The sequence below is a fragment of the Corapipo altera genome, unplaced genomic scaffold, assembly GCF_003945725.1.
Source record: "Corapipo altera isolate COAL_440 unplaced genomic scaffold, ASM394572v1 45, whole genome shotgun sequence".
Lineage (NCBI taxonomy): Eukaryota > Metazoa > Chordata > Aves > Passeriformes > Pipridae > Corapipo > Corapipo altera.
In genome coordinates this window covers 3065313-3093122 of record NW_020884877.1, presented here as the reverse complement: position 1 = coordinate 3093122, position 27810 = coordinate 3065313, and the positions used below count along the sequence as shown (strand labels likewise).

Genomic DNA, 27810 nt, shown 5'->3' with positions numbered 1-27810 from the left:
TAAAAAAAAGGGGGAAAAGAAAACCCGACCCTTTTTCTAATGCCAAAGGAAAACTAGATCAAATGTGAGAATGCTGTGTTAATTTTCATACAAGTGGCACTTAACAGGCAGTACATTTACAAGATTGACATAGACAAATACAAAGGGTTTTTTGTGAACACCATTAACATACTGGTGTGACTACCCACATTAACTTTGAATAAGTACCTTATTACTAATGTAGTCTTCCTAATTTCTAAGGCACTTAATTGATGTCATCAATAATCTATACACATTATGGCAAAATAGTGGTTTGATGAAAAATCAATGCCCCTCCTGTCCACCCCCCCTTAATGTATGTAGTGTTTAAACAGTGATTACTTAGTGTAGATGTGAAGTATGAGATTTATGTAGGGACATGTATCATGATTCTATTTAGCTACCCTCACTATAAAGGCATCTGAAAATAAAGTAATGCACACATATATCTGACAGCATAAAAATCTGAAATCAACTGGGAAATTAATTTTGAATAATTCTCCACTTAGCCTGTTCAGTACTTTTTGATCAAAACAGACCTGTGACAAAGGCAAGCTATCAAGTACCTAAAAAAAACCAAAACAAAAAGACCCCAGAGGCACTGTTTACCTTCCAACTTTTTTGCAGTCCCCAAAGCCCTTATTATGCTTACATAAGTAAAAGATTGACAACTCAAAAACAGGGTAAAAACCTTAGTTACCTTATAATGCAGCAAAACTTGAGTTTTATCAGGTGTTACATTCACATCCACAGCAGAGGCAGGTACAGTAATATTCAAAAAGAAAACAGGATATAAACGAGTACAGTCCTTGTGTGTCATCATACTGTAGTATTGTCGAATTAACTACAGATTGATTTAATAGAGAGATGTCAGTAAAGGCAATAAAACAGACAAAAAGGCACAGAAACAAAATCTGACATTATAAAAGGATAACTGGTTTGTGGGTTTTGTTGCTTTTTTTAAGTCAAAGGAATTCTAAAAAGTTTATCCTATACATGTACGCCAGAAAAATCACCAAAAGGGCAGTTACTGGTGGTTTCCATGTCTCCACAGATAAATTAAAAAAAAAAAAAAAAAGGAACAATTCCAAGATACTAATGGACATTCTGAATGAATGTATTGATTGCACCAGGAAGAAAAGCTATTGGTGTGCCCAATGGATGCAACTGGGATGCAATGCAATGGATGGACTTCAATTTCCATGTTGCTTTCCTCAATCACCACCAATACTACTAGTTGGTTTTTTAAAGAAAACTGACTTATACAGCACACAACCACACTGCTCTCTCTTTCAGTCCAAATAAAGTCTGTTTGAGAAAGCAGCACTTGGACTACAGGCCTGCTCTTTTCCCAAAACAAGACCAATTTGTTCCTTTTATTAACCCAGTTATAAATTTACACCTTTTCTCAAACTTTTCTTATTCTTACTATTTTCTCTATAATACTCCTAAAAACTCCTCCAAAAGACTACAAAAATATTCAGTTGTTTCAGAATTTTGGTGGTGTTAACTACAAGGACCAAATAAAAGATCCTTGCATTCCCCTCTAGTATCCTGGATCCCTCCTCCCACAGACATACATACTGGAGAAAAGAATATGTTAACAAGATCAAAAAAAAAATTGAAGGTGTAAAAAAATGATTAAAATTTAATTTTTCATTCCTAAATGTTGTTTAAATAACATTGAATTTATTGAAATATTTTCAAGTTATTTTAACCTTAATATTCCCACAGTCTGTCCTCAGTTGGCACTGAACTGTAGTAGTAAGAGGTCCACCAGCACTTCTTCCCCATACATAGCATGGAGTTAAAAGTGATGTATAGCTTGTTTTCCATGTGGGTCACTGTAGTTTTACTTTGTATGGTAATATGCTGAATCCCACCTTGAATCCAAGCTTCTATGCTCTGGTTAAAAAAACCTTATCTGTCACGGGATTCAAGCTGAGCTTTGAACTCCCAGAAGAAACAAGCACATCATATTTTGTGTGGAGATGGATTAGCCTTCTTTGGCTCTTAACATACCAACACAGGTTCAGGGTTTACACCTACAAAGCTTTGCCTGCCAACTGAAAATAACTTCATTGTCTCCACCTTAAAAGCTACACAGACACTTTGGCATGAATGTGATTTTCTTTCCTGGCGATGGCAAGGATTAGGACAGCAAGGCTGCTCCAAGTGAAGTGCTGCAAGGTTCAGTAGTGACAGAAACCCAAGAGTATCAAATTCTGCCTACACAATGCTCAGCTGTAGCCAATGCTGCTGCACTATCACTTTCATTTCTACCCAGTGCATACACAAATTTAAAGGGAAAATCCTTTCCCCTGTTCGCTTGACGAGCCCACAACAGAAGTGGACAAAACAAAAACTTTACAGAAGAATTCTCTTACAGGAAACTACATAAAGGTCCCTTACGGGAAATTGCACAGGTGATTTCTGCAGGCTAATACAAAGAAAGAATCAACTGTTCTGGTCTCTTGCATAGAGCTTATGAAATAACCTTTCTTTCAAACAGCCAAAAATGTAACCTGCAGTGATGGGGACTGCAGCAAATGGAATAGAACTGAGGCACCAGCAGCACTGGAATTGTGGAAGGGGTTTCTGTTGTAAATGCCAGTATCTTCACCTGTAGCACTTTATTTTATGTGGGAAAAAGGTTGTAGGTTGCCTATATGTCTCTGTCCTCCAAGAAATCACATTTCTGTTCCTTGAATTAAAAGCTATAAAAGAGATTACCTTAAGTATTTCCTTCTGAAGAACTGGACGATTATTTATAAAAATGAAACTCCTTTCTGAACTTGAAAGACTTGTCAAAGAACTGTCTGACTCAGCTTTTGGGAGAAATCCAGAAAGATTTATCTGCAATGATAAAACAAATACAGTGCTAAAGTCTTTTGGAGAAACCAAAAAGGCTCTTTGAGAGGTGAGATCTTAAAAGGCAACTGTACAGGAGCTCAAGCCATTCAAATGCATGCACTGCTTCTTGAAAGTTACAATATAAAAAAATAAACACACTCAAAGAAAAAAAAAAAAGACGTTGAGAAAGATGGGTTCATATCTATTTTCCTCAACCAACTGACTGGGATATTTCCCATTTGGACAGCCAGCTGCAGCAGGATGCTTCCTGCAGCTGAGGGCTGTGGAGAGCCAGGCCAGCAGCTTTAGGTTTGCTGGCTGTGGGGTTGCCCTGCACAAGCTAAAGGCACGCACTGCTGCCCAACCTGGCCCAGGAAGCAGTGAACTACCCCTACAGGGAAAGCCCAAAACACACAATCCCCCCCTTTCTACACACAGGGCACCTTTAAATAGCCTGTCACAGGGCATTTATTCAGGGCACCTAAATTTACCTACGCCACCTGTATCCAAATCATCTGACTCTCAAGAGTGCTGAGCACCCACGATTCACAGGCTGCGGCAGAATCTGTGAGCACACAGCACTGCCAGGGAACCTTGGAAACAACACATGATTTGTGTACCTAACTTGAACTCTGAGTTTTAAGATTTTTCTGTTGAGATTCTTTAACAGGTTTTTTTAGGTCAAAATACAGCCAACGACTTGTGCTGCCTGTCCCATCACTTCCCCCTCTCCCTTACCACGCAACTCTAAAACTGTTGGATCGATTTCAAATCAATCTGATAAAGAAGCAGAAATCCCAAAGATATCATATTTCCACAATTCCTGTGATAACTTACAGCTGTTTGGAGAGGACAGCCTCAGAAGAATGACCTTTACTAAGGAAAAGGCAATTGCAACTTTTCAAAAGCCAGGACCCATCAGCATGCAAGAAGTGACATGCTGGTCAGCCCTCACTCTGCCCCACACATCACCCCATCGCCACCTGCCCAAACTGATAGTGAAGGACCACTGAGGCATCATGAAGATGGAGATTTTGGAGATATGGAAAAGTCTGGAGAATGTTCTGGTAGCAGGGTGGATCACTGAACACAGAAATGAGACCTCATTAGCTCTGCTTTTGGCAGAACCCCTTGTATTTACTAAAATCCAAATTATCATGCTTTTGAAACGGAATTTAAAATCCCTGGGATTTGGCCTGTCCTTCCCATTCATCTACGTCACAGCAGCTCTCTGTTCCTGTGCTCCCTTATTCCCTGTTGACCTTGTCACAAGCATTCTGTGCTAAAGCTGGCGTGTTCAGGTCAGCAACGTCGCACAGAACCAAACACCACTGGTCAAGTTGAAGAGGTCTCAAATATCTGTTGGGTGATTATCAGAAAACAACATGCAGCACTTCTAGATTTTATTCTGCAGCTCTAGCATATCCTCCCTGAATGTTCCCCTTCTATGCTTCAAGTTACTTTTCTAATTCACAAATATTTGTAAAAGCCTTTCACTTCGAACAATATTTTTATATACAGAAAACATTAAAGCAAAACTGAAAATCTCTGAATAACTCATTTAAGAAGGTGCCAGATTTAGAAATGGCTGACTGCTGTTACTATTTAAAGCCATGCAGAGTATCAGTATGAAAAGTTATCCACAATTTATAAAACTTGTCTTATTAGAATTTTCAACTATGAAAGTATATGAAGTATAAAGACAAAATTACAAAGACTGAAAAATACCACAGAACCTTTGATTTCAAATTAGATCAACTGTTTTCAAAATCAATGTTTTAATAAAAAAACCAACTTATATATGTATCAAAATATATCTGTGATGAGTGGACAGCAGAATGCTCTTAACAGTTTTTTTTTTCCCTGTGGCACATGTATCTGCTAAACTTAACCTTTACAGGAAAAGAAGGTACTAGGAAAATTTCCTGTGTGAAAGTTTTCAGCCCAGATAAATCTATCCATTTACAAGACAGGGGACCTGAAAAGCATAAATGCTGTTTAGTACACGTAAAAAGTTGTGCCAATTTTTTATTTTCTTAGTTTTCTTTTTATTTTACAAGTAGCTCTGGACTTTGCATGCTTTGGAGTCAACTTGAAATGTGTTCTTGTTTCATTCAGTGCTCACAATAGAGATCTTTTGAAGACCAGTCTTTAAAATCCCTGGATCAGCAAAATTAGTTTGGTCTTCAGAGCAGACTTTGCAACAAAGGAATATGAAGCTACATAATGAACAAGTAGGAGTTAAAAGAATGAAAGAGCTGCCCTCTGGTCTGTGTACTGAGTGAGCCATGGATCTAAATGGGAAGGAAAACTATGCCTTGTCCTTAAACACCTATTCCAATACCTGCACACAAGGGAGGAAGAAATGGTTACACAGGTAACTTAATTCTGTCATTTTACAGTGTTTGGCTGCTTAGTCTAGAAATGTCCACGGTTTCTGAACGTCAATTTGTGCGTGAGCATTATGCATGGATCACTTATACACCTATAAATGATGCACGTGGTATTTTACACACTATTTAGAGACAGAGGGAGAGATGGAATGTTCTCCCACTTCTATTCAAGGAATATGGATGCCTCATGATATAGCAGGGAAGTAATGTGAGAACCTGAGTGCCTCCTTCAAGCTAGTCCCTTCTAAATACCCCCATGTCTTCCCTTTGGAGCCCCCTGAACTTGCCCTGTGGGCACATCCAAGCTACATTCAGGTAAGAACAGCTCTGGATGTTCTGTTCAGACATAAGCAACTAAAACCTTGTCAACTACAAGAAGTGACTTTGCTTTCTTCTCCCTCATTTCACTGCATTTTTGCTACAAGCATTCTGAAAAACTCAAAATTTAAGTCTGAATAATGCTATTAAACTGTAATACAAATATGTAGTCAGACTTTTATTAAAATCTGAATAATGCTGTTGAATACCATGCTGAATGGAGCATTGCTAAGCTGTGTTTAACAGCCATTGTGACTTTACAGTGATTCATCTCATCTATGTGACTGATCAAGATTTATTACTATAAGATACAGAAAAATGCAACTTAGAAGGTTCCACAGTAGCAAGACTCCCCTTTATAAAAGTGTCTTCAACAAAAATGGAAGGCGAGTAAAAATTTTTTGAAAACACTGGACAAAGGAGAGTATCATGGGGAATTCCCTCATTTTCAACAGGGGTAAAGGAAGCCAAGTGCACTGAATTTTCTGGAAACTAGCAAGTTATTTCCTTGAAATACATGTTTAATGGAAATTTTGCATAACTTGCCTTCTAAGTACGTGTTTCTTTTGCTTCTCAGGTGCCTCTCACTGAAATCAAGGGGACACTCTTTAGAGTGCAAGGCTAAGAGGCCACGAAGATGAGAACGATCTAAATGCTTAGATATTAATCAGAGCACAACCTGCCTGTGGGCCAGGAATCCCAGCCTGGACAGCTCTGAGCAATCAGCAATTCTGCATTTGTCATCACAACTGTTTTTACTGCCATTTGATCAGTGCCACATGAGTCCTGATGAGATGATTCTTGGAGTGGATTTTCAATCACCAAACCAATTAATTTTACGGAGAGGACAGTAACAGAAGCAAATGCATTAATCAGATGTCAGTCTGGGGATACCTCCTCTTTTTCAAAGTCTCCTTCTATTTGAATATTGACTTAGCTCTCTTCATTGACAGGCTTTAAGTGAATTTGGGAGAAGGAAGTTTAAACTCACCTCAGGATATTCACAGCAGTGCTGAAAAGGTACCATACTGCCCATAACGGCTGTTCCCAGAACTGACATACAGGCCATTTTGTGATCTGACACCCTGGTCTTCTGCCAAATAACTGCCTGAAACAAATGGCACAGAGTCAAATTTTTGACATTATATTTGTTGAACTCAAGTCATGTCTATGAACATGCATATGCAACTGCACACACACTGTATATGTAACATTCTGTACTTTGACCCTCTGAAAATCACAACTTTCAGTGTTAACCGACTCGATATGGTACTTTTTGGCATGTCTTCTCATACTGTATTACTTAGACTCAAAGCAATTGGAAAACAAAGCAAAGCTTCTATTTATGGATGTTACATGGCTAATCTGGACTTCTGTACCCGAAGCAATTGTTAAACACAAATCAATACAAACAGTACTTCTCCTCTTCGGTACACAGCAGTGGGCTTTGTGTTTTTACTGAGCATATAAATTGAGGGTTTATGATGTGTCTCTAACATGGTGCTCAACATTTGAAGTTTGGGAACTGCAGTGCCTATGTTACTTATACTGAAGAGAAAGGCTGCTTTGGTAGAGATCAGGCTATTAGCTGTCCACTCATAGTCCTCACCTGGATGCTCTAGGTCTGTGACAAACCTGCTATTTAAAAGAAAGCAGTTATTTGTCTAATGAAAACTTTGCAAAAGTTAGAAGGATGAAGGAACAACTGCTCTATTTGCTACATGCAATACTATTGCAAAGACTTGATAAGTACAATAAGGTAAAGTGAACTTGAACTTGCAACAGAAGTTACCTGTCAAGTCCACTTATGGATACAAAAAGTATTAGCTACTTTGGAAAGTGAAATTTTGTCTCTTGCTAATGACAAGTCCTATAGCACACAGTCACAAATTTAGCTGAATATGCTGATTCAACAACAAAAAATAATTTCCTTTGTTGGTTTTCTGCTTCTATGTAACAGACTGTTACATTCAGGTCCACTTTACTTTTGTCACTGTTAGATGCCTGAGTGCATTTCAATGTGCAACCTTCACATACAAAAGAAAAAAAAACTCAGCAAGTTGCATTTTAAATCAGATGTTACAGTGCCACTAAAATTTATGTTTTCAGTAGGTGCTAGGTGTCCAATGAATTCAAAATGAGTTCACAGTATTCTGATATAGGATGTTAACTGAAAGTGTCGTGGGAGAAAAAAATACACAAGCACCCATCTCAAGAAATGCAATACATAGCCTTAAAATTCCACCTGTCCCGTGGGATATTTGCTGGCCTTCAGGGGTGAATTCCACAGAAGAACACAGCGCTCCTGTAAAACGATACTCCCCTCCTACAGGACAGGTGGAATTGTAAAGCTTTGAGACTGCTGAGCCTAAACTATTCCCCAAATCTTTAATTTTCCATTTCCACGCACACTCTGTGGCATTTGTGAAGTGGGGCTCTGCAGTCCTGCCTGAACCTAACTCAGCTCCCAGACACCGGCCCGACAGCCCTTTGCACATGCTGGATCACAGCTCAGCCATCCTGGAGCGAGCCTGAACCCCTTAAAACATAAAGGCCAATTTACGTCAGGGAGGGCAGCGAACAGACGAGGGGGAGAAGGAGAAGGGAGCAGGCACAGCCACGGGCTGGGTGTCCACAGCTCTGGCAGGGAGTCCCCACCGTGCTCCAGCAGCAGAGAGGGGGAAAGGACAGCCCGGGGCTGCCCAAGGCACGCTGCCTCTCAGCCTCTCTCCTCTACACCTGCTCTAAGTCTCCTCAGAGATATTTTGGAGTGATGAAAGAATCTGTCCTCTTCTTTAGAGCTCCTCTTATAAAACATATCCTGTACTGCTTCTATTTTAAAATTGATTACTTAAAATGGAAACACAAAGTGCCAAGCGATTTTTTCTTTACTGGATATATTTTAAATTAAATAAATGCATGTGACCAAACTGAGAAAGACACTTGTTATATGACTAATATAAACATCATGCTGTTTATTTTAGGTTATGCTAATGTAAGGCTGCAGGTACAGATATAAATCTTAGCTGCTGATTAATGCAAGGTTATTACACTGCTTGACCCGCTAAACGGCTGATACTCAGAACTGTGAAAAGATCACTTGAGTAAGGTGGAAAATGAGAACTTATTAAATGTAAACTTGCTAAAAGTAGATACTGTAATAAGTTCAGACTAGCTTTTCAACTAGTCATATATTTATCAGATATTAATACTCAGTACTACAGACATACTTTTAGAAAATAGTTACCGCTGTAGATTAAATTAAAGCTTACATACTAAAGAGGTTAAGCAATTTCCAATTTCTGTATTCCTAATTTCTACAGTATATGACCACAGAATACAGTGTGTATTCATTTTTAGCCCTGACGGCACATTATGGAGCAACAACACAGGAAGAGCCAGTAATTAAAAGAAAATTATTTTTCTAGACTCTCCAGAGGTATCAACAGGCATTAAAAAAATTCACAGAGAAACAATGCCTGTTCCACTTATTTTAGAAAGTGCCTGTTTCTGTGAGGTTCCTGCAATACCCTATTTTTTTAACCTTACTTATACCCTTTAGTTTAGCTAAAAATACACCCCCCACACACCCCCCAAATTTTTTTTCTAGGTCATATAAAGCGGGTGTCGAGGATGAGCCAAGGAAGAATCTGACTCCAGTCAGTATGATGACGCTGCAGAAACAGCCTACTCAAAGATATATTATTACATATGCCCCATCTTGGGTTTCGTAGAGCTAGCCAAATATATCCCACCTCTCTCCTTGTTTCATTGAAGGGGATTGCACGATCTAGATATTACAAAATGTCATAAGGTGTATAAAATCTACTGCACATGTACAGGAGATAAGTAGGTCTGTTTGTACCTATTTCTCTCCAGCCCATGCAGCCCTAGGATATGCATACTTCGTGGAGGGTGACAATGTACATTTCAACATACATGATACTATGACTCCATGCACACATGCAGTAGGCATCCATTGTTTCAGGATGCATATACAGAGCCCAGAAGGATTCCTTGAAAAATGTATCATGAGTGGAGAAAGATTCACCCTATTCCCACTGGGGTCCCTGGTATTACGGCACTAAGGAGAATTAAGAGCTGCTCAATATTTTTCTCCTCAAAGACACCAAGGAATGACACAGAAAAAAATGCAGCCACTCCACATCCCTAACTATCCTTCATATTTAGAACTTCTATCAGCAGCTACAGTGATTTGCAATCACAGACAAAAGGAAAACCTTAATTAGAGCTGGGGACTGGATGCTGTTTCCAACTGCGCCTACTTCAGTACAGCTATGACACTACAAGTTAAACCAACTCATCCCATTATTACTACTTAATGGCAGTAACTTAACAAAGTAGACTTTTACTGCCCAGAAACCACATATTTTCTTAATTTGTTCTGTGGCAGTCATATCCTGTAATAAAGCTTGAGGGTGTAAAAGTCTAGGTGAGCAAGCAGTTGCACATGAACTGCAGGCTGGTAATGTAACTTGGGTTAGATCTGTAAAAGAGAACTAGAACTGTATTTCACAATCTCTCTAATTTTGTTTTACATGCTTCCAAAATCCTGTCACCCTGGCATCTCACTGTAGTCAGTTAACTCTTTGGGCCAGTACATTCCTTAGCCTTCTTGACTTAAAACCTAATAGTTTATTAGGCTTCAAATGAAACCATCGCTGCCCACCTGCTGAGAGTAAACAAACAGGAACAAAGCCAGGCAGCAATATCTCAAGTTTGAATTCAGCCCAAGGGAAACCAAAAGACATCACACAGCAGTCCATGTACAATGTCTAGAGTCATTTCAGCTTAATGATGCACAGACACCTAACCTTTAGGGCTGGCATATTCTCTGCTGTGAAAGAAAACCTATCAGCTAAGATCAAGAATAGATCAAGTCTTAACCGCATTCTTTAGAATCCCAGCCTTGAAAGTGTTAATGTTTTTCAACTCCATGCCATAATTGGTGTCCTGTTTTAAAACCAGTGGTAAGTTACCTCAATAAAAGAGAGCCCTTACTTAAACCTCTCTTGAAAACAGAAATCACAACTGTTTTTTTCAATTTAGCTTACAGAACAATTATGCAACGAATCAGAATTATTTTCCCCATATATTTTATACTTGCCCCTAAGGAACCAGTTGTCCCCTCCATTCTCTAAGTGATGGTGGGACAACTATTAGTGAAGATATGCAGTAAAGAAACTCAAGACACCACTTTTCCACTCATCAGATGCAGCTGACATACCTGTCTATCCCATGGGCATCAGACATTACAGCTATCAAGGGGATTTGCTGAAAGACAGTCATGTTCCACAGCACTGCTCATCCTACAGATTCCAGTGTATTCGCTACTCAGATTTCCCTTTCGTGATACAAGAGCACCTTCTCAATGAAAAGGCTTTCTTGAGCATGACACAGTGGAGAAATGCTCGGATTTGAGAGCTGGGAGGTAAGTTAGGAGAGGAGCTAATAGATATTACAAGGAGCCAAGGATCTTCATCTGGTAACAGCTGTCTTTAAAGCCTTTCAAGAATTAGAGACTACTGAGAGTTACAAGTTTTTTGACTGCTTTAACCACACACGTTCAGCTGTGGGTGTTCAGAGAACCTTCTCTCCTCTTATGATCAGGTGACCCACCTAGTGGATGAGGGAAAGGCTGTGGATTTTGTGCACCCAGACTTCAGTAAAGCTCTGGACACTGTCTCCCACAGCATTCTCCTGGACAAAGTGGCAGTCCATGGCCAGGACAGTGGTACACTCTGTGGGGTAAAAAACTGTCTGAATGGCTGAACCCAGAGAGTGGGGGTGAACAGAGTTAAATCCAGTTGGCAGCTGATCACCAGTGGTGTTCCCTAGGGATCAGTACTGGGGCCGGTCCTGTTTAATATCTCTATCAATGATCTGAATGAGGAGATCAAGTGCACCCTCAGTCAGTTTGCAGGCAAAACCAAGTTGGGTGGGAGTGTTGATCTGCAGAGGATTCTGGACAGGCTGGCTGGATGGGCCAAGGCCAACCGTGTGACGTTCAACACAGGCAAAATGCCGGGTCCTGCACTTGGGACACAACAACTCCCTGCAGTGCTACAGGCTGGGGGAAAAGAGGCTATTAAGGTGTCCTGTGGAAAAGGGCCTGAAGTTGCTGGTTGACAGCAGCTGAACATGTGCCAGCAGCGTGCCCGGGTGGCCAAACAGGCCAATGGCATCTTGGCTTGCAGCAGGAATAATGTGGCCAGCAGGCCCAGGGAAGTGATTGCCCCTCTGTAGTCGGCACTGGTGAGGCACCTCGAGTGCTGTGTCCAGTTCTGGGCCCCTCACCACAAGAAAGACATTGAGGTGCTGGAGCACGTCAAGAGAAGGATAAAGATGATGGTGGAGCATCTGGAGCACAAGTGTGATGAGGAGCAGCTGAAGGAGCTGAAGGTGTTTATCCTGGAGAAAAGGAGGCTCAGAGTTGACCTTATCACTCTCTACAACTTACCACTCTCACGTGGGGGTCGGCCTCTCCTCCCAGGCAACCAGAGACAGGACAAGGGGAAATGGCCTCAAACTGCACCAGGGGAGGTTCAGGTTGGATACTGGGAAAAATTTCTTCACTTAAAGGGTAGTTGAGCATTGGAACAAGCTCCCCTGGGAAGTGGTGGAATCACCATCCCTGGAAGTGTTCAAAAACTGAGTAGACATGGCACCTCACAATATGGTTTAGTCAGCATGGTGGTTTTCGGTCAAAGATTGGACTTCATGATCTTGGAGATCTTTTCCAAGCTTAATGATTCTGTTAGAAGGTTCTTCCCCCAGAGGGTGGCTGGGGTTGGGCACTGGAAAAGGCTCCTCAGGAAAGTAGTCACAGCACCAAGCCTGACAGAGTTCAAGAAGCATTTGGACAATGCTCTCAGGCATGTGGAGGGATTCTTGGGGCTCTCCTGTGCAGGACCAGGAGTTCAACACGATGATCCTTGTGGGTCCTATCTAACTCAGGATATTCTAAAATTCTACTAAAATCCATTTCCATAGCAGGAGGAAAAAAAAAAATAAAACCTCCTAAACAGTTAAACTACTGCCAAAAACCAGTTTCCAATCCAAATATGTCATTCAGAGGATGTACAACATCATGGTGAATTCTATTTAAATAAATGGGAGGTTTAAAAGCCTTTTGTAAAATAGTAGTTAACAAAAATAACATACCTAACTGTGATTAAGTACAGTTTTAAGGAAGAGGGAAAATTCCCATGCAGCTTTGGAAACATCCTTTTTCCACTAACCTTTTTTTAAGTGTACAAAGTGACTGCAAAAGCTTTGCAAGAGCTAAAGGCACATCTCAGATTCTGCAACACACACTGCATATGTGAAACAGTAATTGTTTTGAGATTTCAGACATATACTGGGCTGTCATTTGAAAAAAGTGATGGATGAGAAACTGGAAACCTCAAGGAATTAGTAATAGGATATAAAGCATTTCACCTCTAGGTCACCAGTTCAAATTCAACCAGGTTGGTAGTGACCAAAAGTAGTTACCATCTGGCAGCTGTTCTCTGGCTGATGTAAATTGAGTTGAGGGTCTCAGCGCATTTCCTAGTGGACAGGTGTCCTCAGCACAAAAAAACACCATAATTAACTCTCTGTTTGGCTTTCTCAGCAAAGCCACTAAACAACGAATAGAAGTAAAGACTGAGCTGTATTCCAGGTCAGCATAAGAGCATGTTGGCTGCAGAGCACTGCAGATTCTTAATCATAATTCCTCTTTATATTTTCAGACACGCAGATTAGGGAAGGACTTAATTTATCATCATTAAATGGAGTGGCTTTTCCAACTCAAGACAGAGCTCATGTGCTGCTATTTCTGCACAATACAGATTTATTTTCAACATGCAGCTACAGCAGAGTTTGGAATTGCAATGAATGAGTGCAAAGTATACTGACATTATTAAAAATGGTAAATTTACCCTAACACACTCACTCTGTTTCAAAAACCCACACTTATTACAGAGGACAGAGACACAGAAAAATCCCTTGGGTTTGGATTATTTGATACAAACTATTGGTTAAGATTATGCAACTTTGTAAATAAGAAGAGACTTGCTGTAAATTAAAAAATGAAGATGGCATCTGTAAAGTCAACACCACCAACAATGGGTTTTGGGGAAGAATACCACGCCCAGTTATTTACAAGAGTTTTTAAATGGACTGTGTATCACAAAGTTCTGACTCCCAACTCTTTCAAGAAACAAACAATACACAGTTCCAGGCAGAACCGTGTGTGACCAAGGCTACAAAGTGTTACACATGAAAAACACTGCGGAAAAAATATTCCCTCATGCAGAGTTTTCCTCAACAGGAACTGGAAAATTTACTGAGCCTACTTATGGCCGATCTGGACTCTGCATAAGACATGGGACTACTTGGGCTTGGTATGACCTGCTGATGGGCACCATCTAAACCACTTGCTGCCAGAATGTTTTTGGAATAGCTCTGGAACTACTAAAAGCTGTGTTTTACCACCTCGAGTAAAGCACAGCCAGAGCTCATAGGTGGCTGGAATACGGCATTTCGGGCTGAAGGGTTTGACGCAGTTTAAGCAGTGGCTGACTTTGAAATGTTCTTAGCACGCCTTCAGATAACATTAACTTTAAATAAACTTGCTGAATACTCATGTAAATTATTTCCATTTGGCTGTCTCATTATTCAATATGCTTTCAAGGAACATGGTGATGAAAGAAGAAAAATACCTCTTTCTAACATAACCATACTGGCAAGAGGATCAACATTATCAGTATTCAAAGAATGTCTTGGCAGGATAAACCTTCATAAAAAGAAGGAGCACTAGCTAATCCAAGTTGTCAAAATAGCAATAGTACTTCAAGGGTTGATCTGCAAAGTGATTCATTATTTATTGCTAATGCAAACAAAACATTCTGAGCAGAAAGAGCAACCGATTACTTCCTATCTTGGAAACCCACTGATGGAGAGCACACAATAAATGAACCCTAGGAGGACTGATAAAAGAATACCTATTTTCTTACTTACTAAAAAACAACATAAGGGCTGGAAGAGCACTGTCTGATTTCTTTTCTGTGAAGGACCACACTTAATGGTAATATTTTCCAAACTTAACACAGATATGAAATGCAGCAGAACAAGAAGAAAAATTTCTGGAAATTTCATTCAAAAGCATAAGACACACACCTTTTAAAAAAAAACCAGCCAAATGTGGTGGAAATAAAACATGCTATGTATCGTGCATCCTAAAATTATATATATATATTCAACAGCTCTATAAAGAGGCCTGACTTGTCAAAATGAGTTTCTGCTGGAATCAATTAGGCAACCACTTTCAGATGCCTAACCACAGACATTTCTGTGACAGCTTCAGCCTCATTACACTCTTTCTTGCTAAAGTGAGGGCTATGCCTTCATAGACTCACAGAATGGTTTGGGTTGGAAGGGACCTTAAAGATCATTCAGTTCCAACCACCCTGCCATGGGCAGGGACACCTTCCACTAGAGCAGGTTGCTCAAAGCTCCATCCAACCTTCCATGCTCCTTTACCTTCGTATAAAATACAGGACTTTAAAAACTGAGGGGATTTGCTTTTGGTTTGGGTTTTTTGGTTGTTTTTTGTTTGTTTGTTTGTTTGGCGGGGGTGGTTTTGGTTTTGTTTTTTGACGTGGTTTTTTTTTTAAGTACTGTTTTTGTAATTTATTGAGAAGATTTCTTTGAAATACACTTTCATTTACACCTTTTTCACTTATTACCCTTTCTAGTCTTTCAACCCATCTTTCCTTGTCTCCTTCTGTCATAGCTCATCTGTATCTTCTTGCTCTTTTAAGCCTCAGAACCTGATTGTACTCCCAATGTGTATCTTCTGTTGCAACAGAAAGCATTGGCTCAGCCTTAAGAATTTGGGATTCTAAGAACTCCTCTGAATAACTGCACATACAAATTGTCCTTTAAATGAATATGTAATCTGTGAGATACAAGAAAAATAAAGCCATTCCAAGAAGTTGATTCTTTCTACTGGTAGATTTCAAACAAAAATATAATAGACACCACCAAAAAAAAAAAAAAGTCAGGCAACAACCCTATTCAGCAGAGTATTACTGTAGCACAGATATGCTGTAGAATCAGTATAGAAAAAACACCTTCTGATTGGAATTAATAACTGTAATGACAATAACAGTTAGCATCTAAAGGAATAGGTAAAGAATATTCATGTTCTGTGATAAGCTAAAACAAATGCACGTTGATCTACTGCAAGTGGCTATACATTGGAAATTCAGAATTTCAAATTTCCTAAAAGGTATGATACAACAGGTAACTTTTCATTTTACAAGGGATGACAACGTCAGTAGCAAGACAGGAATTTGCATCCAAATTTTTTTTACGTTCAGTTCAGTTTTTAATTTTCAGACTATTTTAAAGCATCTCCACAGAGACAGACTTACACCTTCTGTCTGACTTCCTAAGCCTCTAATTTTCCCATCGCAGCAACAGCTACTGAGCGACCTCTTGTGATGAAACATTTGAGCACTTTTGCACTCGCCTTCTTTTTTTTTCCTAAATAAATTAAATGAACAAAAGGGCAGCAGTGCAAAATGAAGAGTTAAAAAAATCAGCACCTTCTCTGCCATTACAATGAATGACACTGCCTGAACTGGGTATTGAAGAACATATTTCTGAAGCAGTAGGACAGGCAGTGAAAAGCAACATGCAATGGTAACTGTCACGCCACTCTTCACACCATTTTTGCAGTAAGTGCTGTGAAAAAGGCATGTGATCACCTTCTTGCACATCATTGTCACTGCATTAAAATAAGCAGAGAAAAAAACCCCCAAGATATGCAATAATCTATTCAAAGGCAATGAAATCAAAATACTATAAAAAAAATCATTTGCAACTTGCAAGAGAGGGCAAAACCAAACCACCAATAAAGACACAATTAGTTTTATTAACCAACATTTAAGACAAATATTGTAAAGCACTGATAGATATGTCAAGGAGCTCAACACAATATTAGAAGCAGATACCCCTGGAGATCTCTGGTTTCAAACTCTCAGTGCTCCCAATGAAATAAGACTGCAAGCAGCTACACTTCCTCAGCTCTGAAATACTCATTCTGTAGCCAGCCAAAAGGTTGGCTTTTGTTTTTCACAGATATTTAGAAATACACACATAAATATAATCAGAGCATGGTTAACAACTCCAGAAAAGGAAGGGCAATATGTTTTCCTTTCAGGAAAGCACACAGTGCCATTAATTATTCCCACTGAAAAGGAACTGAAGTGAGAATGTTTGGTTGATAATTGATCAAAACTGCTCAATGAACGGGCTGCATTTCAACAAATAACACTATTTTAGAACAGAAAGAGAATTGCTGAGGGATCTGGCCACGAGATGTCACTCTCTGCTTTGTGGCAGCTTGGAAATCAATTAGCACAACTTTCTTCTCTGAGGTCTCAAAAGCCAAGGTACGGCCAATGGAATTCACTATGTTAAATTTGGATCAGGTAGAGGCAACTGCTCAACACGTCATTTCTGTGGTTGTGTGTCTAATTTCTGTAGCTGTGCTGTAGAATTGCCATTCAGTATGCTGTGAAGTCAAAACAGCCTCCAAGTAGCCTCTGAATTCGTTCCCCCACATCTAAACAGAGAACAACAAGCTTAACTAAAGCTCTTTGTTAAAACATATGTTACTGTTCTTACACCTGGGTACCAAATTGTTTGGAATCTTTTAGCCCTTTTAAATAAAATCATGGTTATGTATTGAGCTCTTATGACAAGCTACCTGTACAAGCTGCAGTGTCTATCCAGGTAAATAGCCTAAACAAATAAGTTTTCTAAGTGTTTTCAGCTGGCTTTGGCTAACCTTTGATCAGGCCCCATGGTCTAGGAGGGTCTTGCTTCTTTGTCTGCAATACACCACCAACATCTTTACTAACCATTAGCATGTAAAATAATTTTTATACTTCATATACCTAACCAGGCATCTGTTAGAAGACACCAAAAATATCTGAGCCTGAGTTTTAGAAGTTTAAGATCAAAATCTGTAACCATTATAAAGACACAATTATGAATGGAAAAAGTAAGTGGAAGTACAAAACAAAGCTATGACGCAAGAAAATTCCCAGGAATTAAAGATTTTATGTAAATATAAGATGAACTGCATAAATTGATCAGAAACTCATCCTTAAGACACCTGATAGAGGAAAAACTCATTATTACCTTATTATGTATTAATGTTACCCTCAGGTCCGGTTTTATGATACCATATGCTGTCAGCAGATCTTGGACTTTTTTTAGTTCTTCCTTACATTTTCTACTTGTTGAGTAAAACTGCTTTCTTACTGGAAGATTCTTGAACAAATCTAGGACTGTTACTGTGGTACCTGCAAGCAGATGATAAAAAAATAAGTAGAAATTACACTGAAAGCACATCACGGGATATTGAGGAAACTTTATTTTTACTTCAAGAGACCTGTTTGCATGATGCTGCATACAAAATAAATTCAAGTAATGCTAAATTAGGTTATTAGCATGTGAAGAAATATACCAAATTAGCAGTCACCCTCCCCAAAAAGGCATCTGTAGACCTCAAGAGCTCTGAGACTGCAGTATTAAGGTTTTTTTCACACACACTGACAATTGTGAGACTCGGTACTAAATAAAGCTGAGGACTCTTTCAGTGCATATTAAGTTAGCTTTCATTAGTAAAATGATTTCAGACTAGAATCTAATCACACATATCTGGAGACAAAGGAACACTGTGCTTCATTAAAGGCCTTCACAAGCATTTGCTTTAGGGTATTTCCTGAAGAGCCTCTGTTCAAGGTACAGTAGAGAGGGAGGAGGAATATTCACCTACCAGCACAATCACATGAATTCTGAACCCACAAGGATATTGCAAAGTGCTAAATATATGTCACAGAACACAGTCAATCATTCAACAATTTTGACAAAAGAGAAGTCAATGCAAAATGTAGTATTTTCCATGGCTGGAATATGCTAGTCTAAATCTTAAAAAGAATCCCTAGGTAAAATTAGCCACACATCCCTACTGCAGGTTATAAAGAACTATGACTTTGCCTGGTCCTACAGCCAGGCTGCTTCCAGCAATTCCTTTGTACAGCAGCAGGGCAAGTCTTCCTCCTGTAAGCAAGGATTTTGCTATGTACAGAAACATAGTTCTGTAGTTTGGTCCTGAACAAACCTTTCATACAGACCTGGAGAACTGAATTTTTATAGCTTTTATTTCCACTGTCAGCTTGAAGTGAGTCAAAAAAGGAGAAACTAGTTTATAATTACTATCTAGAACAACTTCCAAGCCATATTATTTCTTGCAATATGACAACACATTCTCAGCTGACAGACATAAGGCAAGAAGTGTTTACAGTTGCAAAGATTTCATACTCAGCCTTCAAGTAGAGAACAGGTATTTCAACATCAGACAGAGCCTCAGAGAAACACAAAATACTCCTGTTACAGTGCAACACCAGAACAGTGATATCCTACCTTGTCCTAGATGGGAAGGCTTTTTAGAAGTTACATGCCCGTTGCTATTCAAAGCATACTGAGTGCTGATATCATCAGTAGCTGTCTTGGTTGTGACCAAAACCTGAAGAGAGTAATTTTAAAAAAACTTAGTTAATCAGGGATAGACAAAGTTCAGAATGAGCTTAGACAAGCTTTGCTACTACTCTCACCACTGCATTACTTTAGTCACCATGATTATATTTAATTAGTTTATAAAATTTTTCTTCTAGGGGTGTTTCTTACAGGCACAGAAACATTCTGCATTACTTATTATACATGTTTCCATCCATTTAACTAAAAGCATTTCTATCACACTAATACACAAAGCATAGCAATTCCTTCTTCCTCCAACACACACTGCTCTGTCTTCTATTCTAACACAGGTTAAATAAGCAACTAAATCAATTGACAATTTGGCATTTTCATCCTCTGTGAGAGAGAAGGCAGGCTATGACATCTTCTTAAATTTATGTGAGATCCAACAAACTTAACAACTGCTCTCTGTGTATTATCTCTCCACACCCAAACATATCTGGCAATCACTCACTGCATGTTTTGTAAGCTATTAAGGTAATACACAGATGGCTTTAGCAAGAGCAGCTGTAAACCAGAGTTCAGGCACCAACATTTTGAACAGCAGAGCCACTGCACTTTAACCACCTGAAAGACAAAGTTTATCACACCTACAGTGCTTTGGGATATTTTGGGTTATTTTAGTGTCTCCTACGAATCATTTAGAGTTAAGTCATGCCCCTAGAGAGAAAAATAGCAATTGGTTAATTGGAAATGACAGTATTACAGATCTACTTAAAGGCCTCCTTAAAATATTAAATACCTCCACACTGAAACTTCAGGGGGCAGTTTGGGTAGGCAGAATGCAATAAATGCCAGAAGTGTTTAATTAATATAATTAGTGATACGAGGACTGAAGTAATACCTATTAAAGCACTTCATACACTCAGGCCACCTCCCATCTCTTATGAAATGTACCATAGAGCTGATGAGAAGCTCAGAACAGATGGCATTCTGCTCTGACCACTCATTGGAAGGAACCAATGATTGAGGTCTGTCATCATCTATCAAAACACCAACACTTTTGAAAGCATCTTTGGAAATCTCTATCCAAACACACAACCCACTTCTGCTTAGTGCAGTGTGAATGTAGCCCAAGGCAGCAAGGAGTCAAGCTCTAACATCATCTCTCCTGACCTCAACAGTTGATGGTTCCAATCAGACACAGAGATCAGTATCTTCTTGCAGGATCTAATCCTTGGCAGATTCAAAGAATCCAAAACTTGACCTTGGTGCAGTAAGAATACAGAAAGGCAGAGCACAACAGATCTACCAGATGCTGTGCCTTTAACAGCCTGAACACTTTTCAGGTGGTTCTGAACAAACTTACTTACTTTCAGCCAACAAGTTAAATCATAAGTATCAGTACAGTGCCAACCCTCTTAACATAAACATATGGATCAGACTCAGACATGCCAAAGTAGCAGGTTCCTGTTTACTCATAGGGACAAAGTTTGTGCAATTGCAGTCACATACATGTCAAAGAGCAATAAGGAGCCCAGCAACATCCCATGACTGCTGATCACCTAGATAAGAAGGCAGAAATGGTTACTGGAATGGTAGCTATGTGGGCCATCAGTTCCCTGAAATTATTTCTCCTGGTCACCACCTGCTGCTCCTCACTTTGATCTACCCTAATTCAAGTAGCAAATTCAGCCATACTCTTTGACATTATATTCCCTGATACAAAAGAAAAGAAAATACAACCCAATCTATCTCTGACCTGTTCTGACTGTGGAAAATAAACAGAGCACTGCTGTGAGCAGTGTGACAGAAGGGCAGGACTGACACTGGCAAGAAATTCCTAGGACATGGCTTCTGGGGCTGGGGGGAAAGGCAGCATGGTTTGGAAGCCAAATGGTTTGGAAAGCTTATCCCTGGCAGGCTGCTGGAACATTTCAAGTCTTTGCACTGGTATTTTAACAAAACTCTCCCAAACACATACAGACAAAAGAAATCATAACTCAAAGACCAGACACATTTATAGCAACCACTCACCTCCGATATGCTGCAAATTGAGCCCAAAGCTTCCCCACGGAAACCGTACGTTGTCAACCTTTCAAGGTCCTCAGAAGAGCTTATTTTTGAGGTGTAGTGTTTAATGGCCATAACAGGAACATCCTCAACCTTGATTCCACTGCCATTGTCTCTTACTTCTATTTTGTTAAACCCGTAATTGTCCTGAAAAGAGAACAAAACACAGTGGGGCACTAAAGCAATCAAATTAAGACACAAGTTTGAAGCAGCCAAGGTTACACCTTCCAGCCATCCACACAGGAGCTTTGCTTAGTGGGAGGAACTGAGCAAACATTAAATGTCTCTTGTTTAAGAAAAAAAAAAAAGAAAAATACAACATGTAGGATAATAGTGATGGTTTCTCTAACTAAATAATGTAATTCATACATTGTGGTTTGGAAACAGCACGTTAACATAATTTCTGCTTTAATTTTGCCATATTTAAGTAAAGATTTTTTTAAATGACGATGAAAGTTGCAAAACCTAAGCTCAAAAAGAGACCTATATCTGGAAAGCTAAAGACTTCTTCACCTCTTTTCACTTCTCTTACCTACTTGGTATCAATTTTTTTGAAATCACCCAAATGCAGCCCTGTACCCATTAAAGGCAGTGCGCTCTCACTTAGAACCATTTTCAACTTCAGTCTTGATTTCTGCAATTTCATTACTTCAGTAGTTTTCCAGGTTCTATGGTCTGTCTCAATATCCAGAAGTAAAATTCTAATGGGGGGCAAGGCATGAATGACAACAGTAATAAGCTTGTAAAGAGATATAAAACTTTACAGAAAGAAGTAAAGGTTCCTAGAGGCTCTTTTAAAACAGCTTTCAAGGAAGCAAAGCTCAATCTTTGTGATTTACCTTTACATATAAGCAATACATATTTTACTGAATTCCAATTTAAATATGTCATTTCAATAAGCACCAGCAAAAACAGGGTAAAACTCTAAAAAGCCAGGTATTTACAACAGCTAAATGCAAGATGGAATTCGGGTTCTGTAACATCTCCAACAGGTGCAGCAAAAAAATGCTTCCTTACAGCTATATTGTAATGTGCACATGTGAATAGCACCCAAAAGAACCACAAGCCAGGAGGAGAAAGTACTCAGAGCTACAGGATCACCAACTGAACTTCTGTTACAGAAGCTCAACTGGTTCTTTGAAAAGTTTATGATGCAACACAGGGAAAAATGTGCTGTCATGTGTAATACATCTAGGCAGCCTTAAAACTGGTTTTGCTTAAAAAGAATATCTTCAGTAGTGGCTTAACGGACAGAGCATGCAATGGTTGATCACTGAAAGCAGACTGATTAAACAGAACAAACTTTGCTGTCTCATCTGGGCCTATACTGAAAACAGTTATGAAAAAAATATAATGTACTCCCAAGGTTACTTCCTGAAGTAAAAAAAAAAGATGCAATTAAAAACAAAAGGAAGGTATCTAAAGATATTATCTGTATTCACAACAATCTGCTTCAGGAAACATCAAAAGCCTCTGAGGTACCCACAGAACCATATACATTTAATTAACTGATACGCAACAGAAATGTGGGTACATTTCACTTGCTGTATTAATGAACAGTGCAAAAGCTGTTTTCAGGTGAAAAAACAATGCTTTTGCTTATCTTTGAGTCAACCTCCTATTGGGAAGCAAAACAGAACCTAAGCAGTACACCTCAACTGAACATAAAAACACATAAGGAGGTATAGGCAGGAAGCCTTCTACCCTGCTGCTGGTATGTGCTAGGGAAGGATTTGAGAATTTTACAAAAAGCCACTATTTTCCATTCTAATTTTTATTTCCACACCACTTACCTGTTTAGGAAAAGTGAGATTTATCTTGAATCAAAATGTTACACGAACGATTCTCTATTTCTTTTCCAATGTTATTAATTTTCACTTGCACACGTTTAACGTAAATATTACAGTGCTCAAACTCTGTATTCTGCAACACCTTCCTCCATGACCTAAATACTACTGAGGTTATGATCCTATGAGATGTTTAAGTTGCTCTGCCAGATTACTGATGTCAAACAGTATGATTCATGCTGATACACAGTGCAAAGATGCTCAATAACATCACCTATGGGAGTTTGGTCAATCAAGAAGGTAACAACAATAAAACACCAGCCAAAGCTTCCCACTACAGCTGACCACTGCCATGGTTTCTACCTGAGAACCATTCCACCTGCAAGGTAACTCCTGCCTGTGAGTCTCAAAAAAAGTCATTCCTATGTTTGTTCAGGCAAATTGGGTAACAAGACTGAAGGAATCAACTAGCCTTCCTAATCCATCTGAAAAAGGTTAAATCGATGAAAACGCTGCAGTTTCGCAAAAGCCATCAAGCTGTAAAATGGAATTTCAAAGTTTCCCTTCTCTATTATGGCTTTGAACTAATCCAGAGTTAATGTGGTCACTGGACCTCTATTACACGGTCAGAATTATTTAAATTTCACATAAAAGAATACCAGGAAAAAAATTCATTGCTTTCCCAGTATTACTGCCTAGAGTTGCACAGAGTGCAGGATTTTGCTTCTCCCCCAGTACCCACAGGAGAACAATCAGCAAATCTCTCTCACTCACTGACAACCTGTGTAAAGCCAAGTTTGTTTCTTTAGAACTACACTGATTTGGACTGGGCTCGACTGACAAAGAATGTAACTGCAGATGCAGATGACTCATGCCCTGAAAATGGTTGAAAACGCTGTCTTTAATTGATTTGGGACTTATCACTATGAAAACAGGTGGTTGCTGTGCCGTGAAAGCCACACCGATTAGAGAGAGGCTTTCTCCTCCAGCTATCTGCATATCTGTAACAGCACACCAGAACAAGAGACAAGGTCTCTTTTACCCATTCTGGAAGGCTCCAAAACCTTCTCTGTTGACTTCATAGAATCATAGAATAGATTGGGTTGGAAAAGACCTCCAAGATCATCAAGTCCAACCCCTGATCCAACTCCAATTACTATATCATGGCACTAAGGGCCACGTCCAATCTCTTTTTAAAAACCTCCAGGGATGGTGAATCCACCACCTCTCTGGGTAGGCCGTTCCAATGCCTGATAACCCTCTCTGTAAAGAATTTCTTCCTAAAACTTCTTGCAGTTACTGCTCTGATCCATATCAGATCAATCAGTCAGATCACGGGGTCTGACTCCAACACCCTGCCCCCCATAACTGTGCACACACTACTCACTTCGGGGCTCCTCGTGAGCAAGATTCTCTGAAATCTAAATACTGAGAGAAGACAGAGGTCATGACAGACCATAGTGAAGACAGAGTAACTTCAGCTCACTTAAGGCAGCAGCAAAGGAGCCTGTTTCTCAGCATCTGCAGGAAACCATTCTCAGATGGAAGACACTCAAGACTCATTCAGAAAAGGAAGCAGAGACATGGACAAAGAAACAAGCAGAAATTGAATTGCCCTCCTAATGAAAAGCACTTGTCCAACACTTAATTCAGTAATATCTTATACAGTTATTTGCACTGAAGGAAACTGGATGCAGCTCTGGATACATCCATTTTCACAGGATGTTACAACACTTCTCTCTTACTAAGCAGGAGACGCTGCTGCTACACAGCTGTTGACAAAACACTGCAAAACCAGATTTATGACAGCAAGAACAGCTGATCAGTTGGCCATTTTGCCCCATTTGGGAAAAAAAAAATCAAATTCTTTATGTTAAGTAATATTTTCTATGTCAGAAACTATCCCTCAGTGACATGCCAACTTTTTTTAATAACTTATAAAAAGGAAGTGTTAGAAGTAGCCAGAGCCAACCATGCTAATTTAGGGACCATGTGGCAATTTATATTACAAAAACCTCTAGCATGGCCATCAACCTTTTCCACTGTTTCCATTTTCACCTTCCTTACAATATTTTGTAACGAGCATTAAATATGTCAGTCTAGCAGTAAATTTAAGTTCAACATCTTTTAAAACTAGCTATTAGTCATAAAAAATTAAATTTTAAGTAGGAAAACGAATATTAAGGAAGTTGACAGGTTTTTCCCTAAGATACACTCAGAAGTAGAAATATGCCCTACTGTTTCAGCAGGGCCTGAAAAACATTAATGGAAACTAATTTTGGATCATTTTTATGTGAGGTAAAAACATATCTGTATAAATACTATTAATACCTTGTCATTCCCCAAATCACAATGGCCTAAAAAATACATTTGCAGTGGAACGACTTTCTTTGCATCTTATTTTACATCCAACTCTTTATAAGAGAAAGAAAAGGGATTTACCAGCTTAACATCAATACTTGTGGCATTGGCATCCAAGGAATTTTCTATCAGCTCCTTCACCACACTGACAACTGAAGTAATCACCTGAGAACTTGAAAGGAGACGAATAGTCTCTCCTGGCAGCTGCTTCATAGTGGAATAAGATTCAGAGAAGCTGCACAGAAAATAAAAGAAAAAGAGTGTAACAGGAATACCACAAATACACATTCCTAAGTAGCCATTTCACAGCAACTTGTAAATGCTGACGAAGCACAACATTGTGGCTGGAGAGTAAAATTTTGATGTTATAGTAGGTCCCAGCTTTCTCTGCAGTCAGTAAGTGTCAGGAAACAAGTGGGGAGGCAACACAGTGGGGCTGAGGGGAAAGTCATATCCAATGGCAATGTGATCTACTGGCAAAAACAAAAACCAAACCAAAAAACTTCTTAATTACAACCCTGTCTCTCTGATCTGATGTACCACGTGTCCTTAGGCAGGTCAGTTTATTTCTGTGTCACTCTATCTCTCACATTATCAAGCGGTGGAGATTTCTTTTTTTTAATTACTGGAACCCAAAGGGTTATAAAATTCTTGCTGTATTATAGAGACACTCTAACATGAATAGATTGTAAGTGGATCTCTGAATTTTAGTATATATTTCTGTTTAAGCACCCAAATCAACACAATTAACCAAGCCTGAGGATAAACATCTTGTTGATCCTTGTAGCTTGACACAAAGAACTCAGCCACAGTTTTTCAGGCATATGAGAAGGGGGGAGGGGAAAGACCATTGCTAGACAGCTCTTTGAACCTCAAGAATGGTCCAAACAGGCTTCTTCTCTCCTCTGGGTCATGTTATGTAATGTTATTTACACTGTTATCCTGGTAGTCCTGGCTTCCCCATCGATTCAGTCCAAGGTATATGCTGAAGAACACAGACTGCACACTCAGCACCCACCCCAAGGATATGAGCACACGTGGAGGAATGGAACATGCCCAGATTTCCTCCTGACACAGTCAGGACATGGTGAGGGATTGCAGCCAACACCCCTGAGCACCACTACCCTGCAGGGTATATGCAGCTGATACAACAATTACAGGACACTTCTCTGCCTCAACATCCTTCTGAAGACTGACACTCTTCAAACATAAAAGACAAGGCAAAAATGTGGTTACTTAGAGAGGAAAAAAAAAGCAAACCAGTGTTATGAAGAGGAAGCACCATTAAAACTTTTCTAAGAACAGCTACAAAGAGGTTTTCTCTTTATATTGCTATTTATATTCCAAAGGAAGTTTTCCTTGCATATGTGGTAAAAAGATCCAACAAATTGGTTTTCCACATACTGGAAAAGGAGCATGAGAAGACATGTGTTGTTGAAGACGGACGAATATTAATTACGTACATGTGTTCAGAGAGGCAGGTTTTTGAGGCAGGTTCCCTCACACATTCACACACTGTACAGGACTCCTGTGTCAAGTGCTTCATGATTTACTCATGGCAATTGCCAGATGGGAGCTGGATATCTCCATGAAACGACACTGCCTAAGACACGGGAGGGTATTAAAACAGAAACGCTGCAGATCCCAATGACAAATTTTCCATGAGGTTTGTCTGATGCAGGAAGCTTGGGAGAGGAACCTGCTCTCGTGTGCCCTCCCTTTCCTGGGCCCAAACCGAGGGATGCAGCGCTGGGCACATCTCGGGAACAGCTGCTGGGAGGGAGGGACCACTGGGGCCTTCCCACCCATGGAAACGCATCCAACCTCTGATGACTTAACTAAAAGACACACATTTCAGCTCAAGCCACACTGCTCCTGTACTTCCCACCGGCCGACACGTTACCACTGTGATCCGTGGGCAGGCTCCGTATTTTCTGTGTGGGGGCCCCATCACTGATGCAGCCCTTGTACCCCTTCGCACCGAGTGCGACGCCCCAGCGACAGCCGCGGTGCTGCACACCCTCAGGGAAACCGGGAACAAAACCTCCATAAACTCCACGGCTCCCGCCCCACAGACGTCTGGAGCTGCACCCAGACCGCCCCCTCACACAGCCGCCTTCCTCAGGGGTCCAGCAACTGAGGCAACTCTCTGGTGTACGGGGGCGGGAAGGCAACAAGCTGCAGACAAACCCTGCGGTCTCTCGAGTTTACCCCAAACCACACGAGCCGTCCGCAGTTCCTGGTTCTCGCTGCGAGAGGCGGGGCCGCTCCCACCCGGCGCTCGCTGCTCCCGGGGCCTGGCGCGGCCTCGGCCCAGGCCCGGCTCAGCCTCGGGGGAGGCGGCGGCGCTTCCCCGCCATCCCGGGCGGCCCCGCGGCTGCGCCGCCTGCGCGCCCGCCCCGCTCCCGCTGCCGTGGGCGGTGCGGGCGGCCTGGCCCGGCCCCTGC

The 27810-nt window shown here is 40.2% G+C and overlaps 1 protein-coding gene across 8 annotated transcripts in view; it reads right to left on the bottom strand.

Moving 5' to 3' along the window:
- Positions 1-27786, bottom strand: part of PMS1 (PMS1 homolog 1, mismatch repair system component) — a 45169-nt gene extending 17383 nt beyond the window's left edge. Inside the window, exons 1-9 of one of the 8 annotated variants that reach the window (XM_027636982.1) lie at positions 27575-27760; positions 26420-26563; positions 25445-25598; positions 21180-21362; positions 19089-19191; positions 17802-17965; positions 6574-6690; positions 2752-2874; positions 719-862 (exon numbers count right to left, since the gene is read on the bottom strand). In XM_027636982.1, the coding sequence (XP_027492783.1) occupies positions 719-862; positions 2752-2874; positions 6574-6690; positions 17802-17965; positions 19089-19191; positions 21180-21362; positions 25445-25576 (966 nt within the window). In that variant the 5' untranslated portion in view covers positions 25577-25598; positions 26420-26563; positions 27575-27760. Of the gene's footprint in view, positions 1-718; positions 863-2751; positions 2875-6573; positions 6691-10356; positions 10462-15658; positions 16381-17801; positions 17966-19088; positions 19192-21179; positions 21363-25444; positions 25599-26419; positions 27236-27553 lie in introns of those variants that run through there. The other 7 variants (XM_027636987.1, XM_027636986.1, XM_027636984.1 and 4 more) reach the window with 7 other exon arrangements.
- Between the last annotated feature and the right edge of the window lie 24 nt (positions 27787-27810).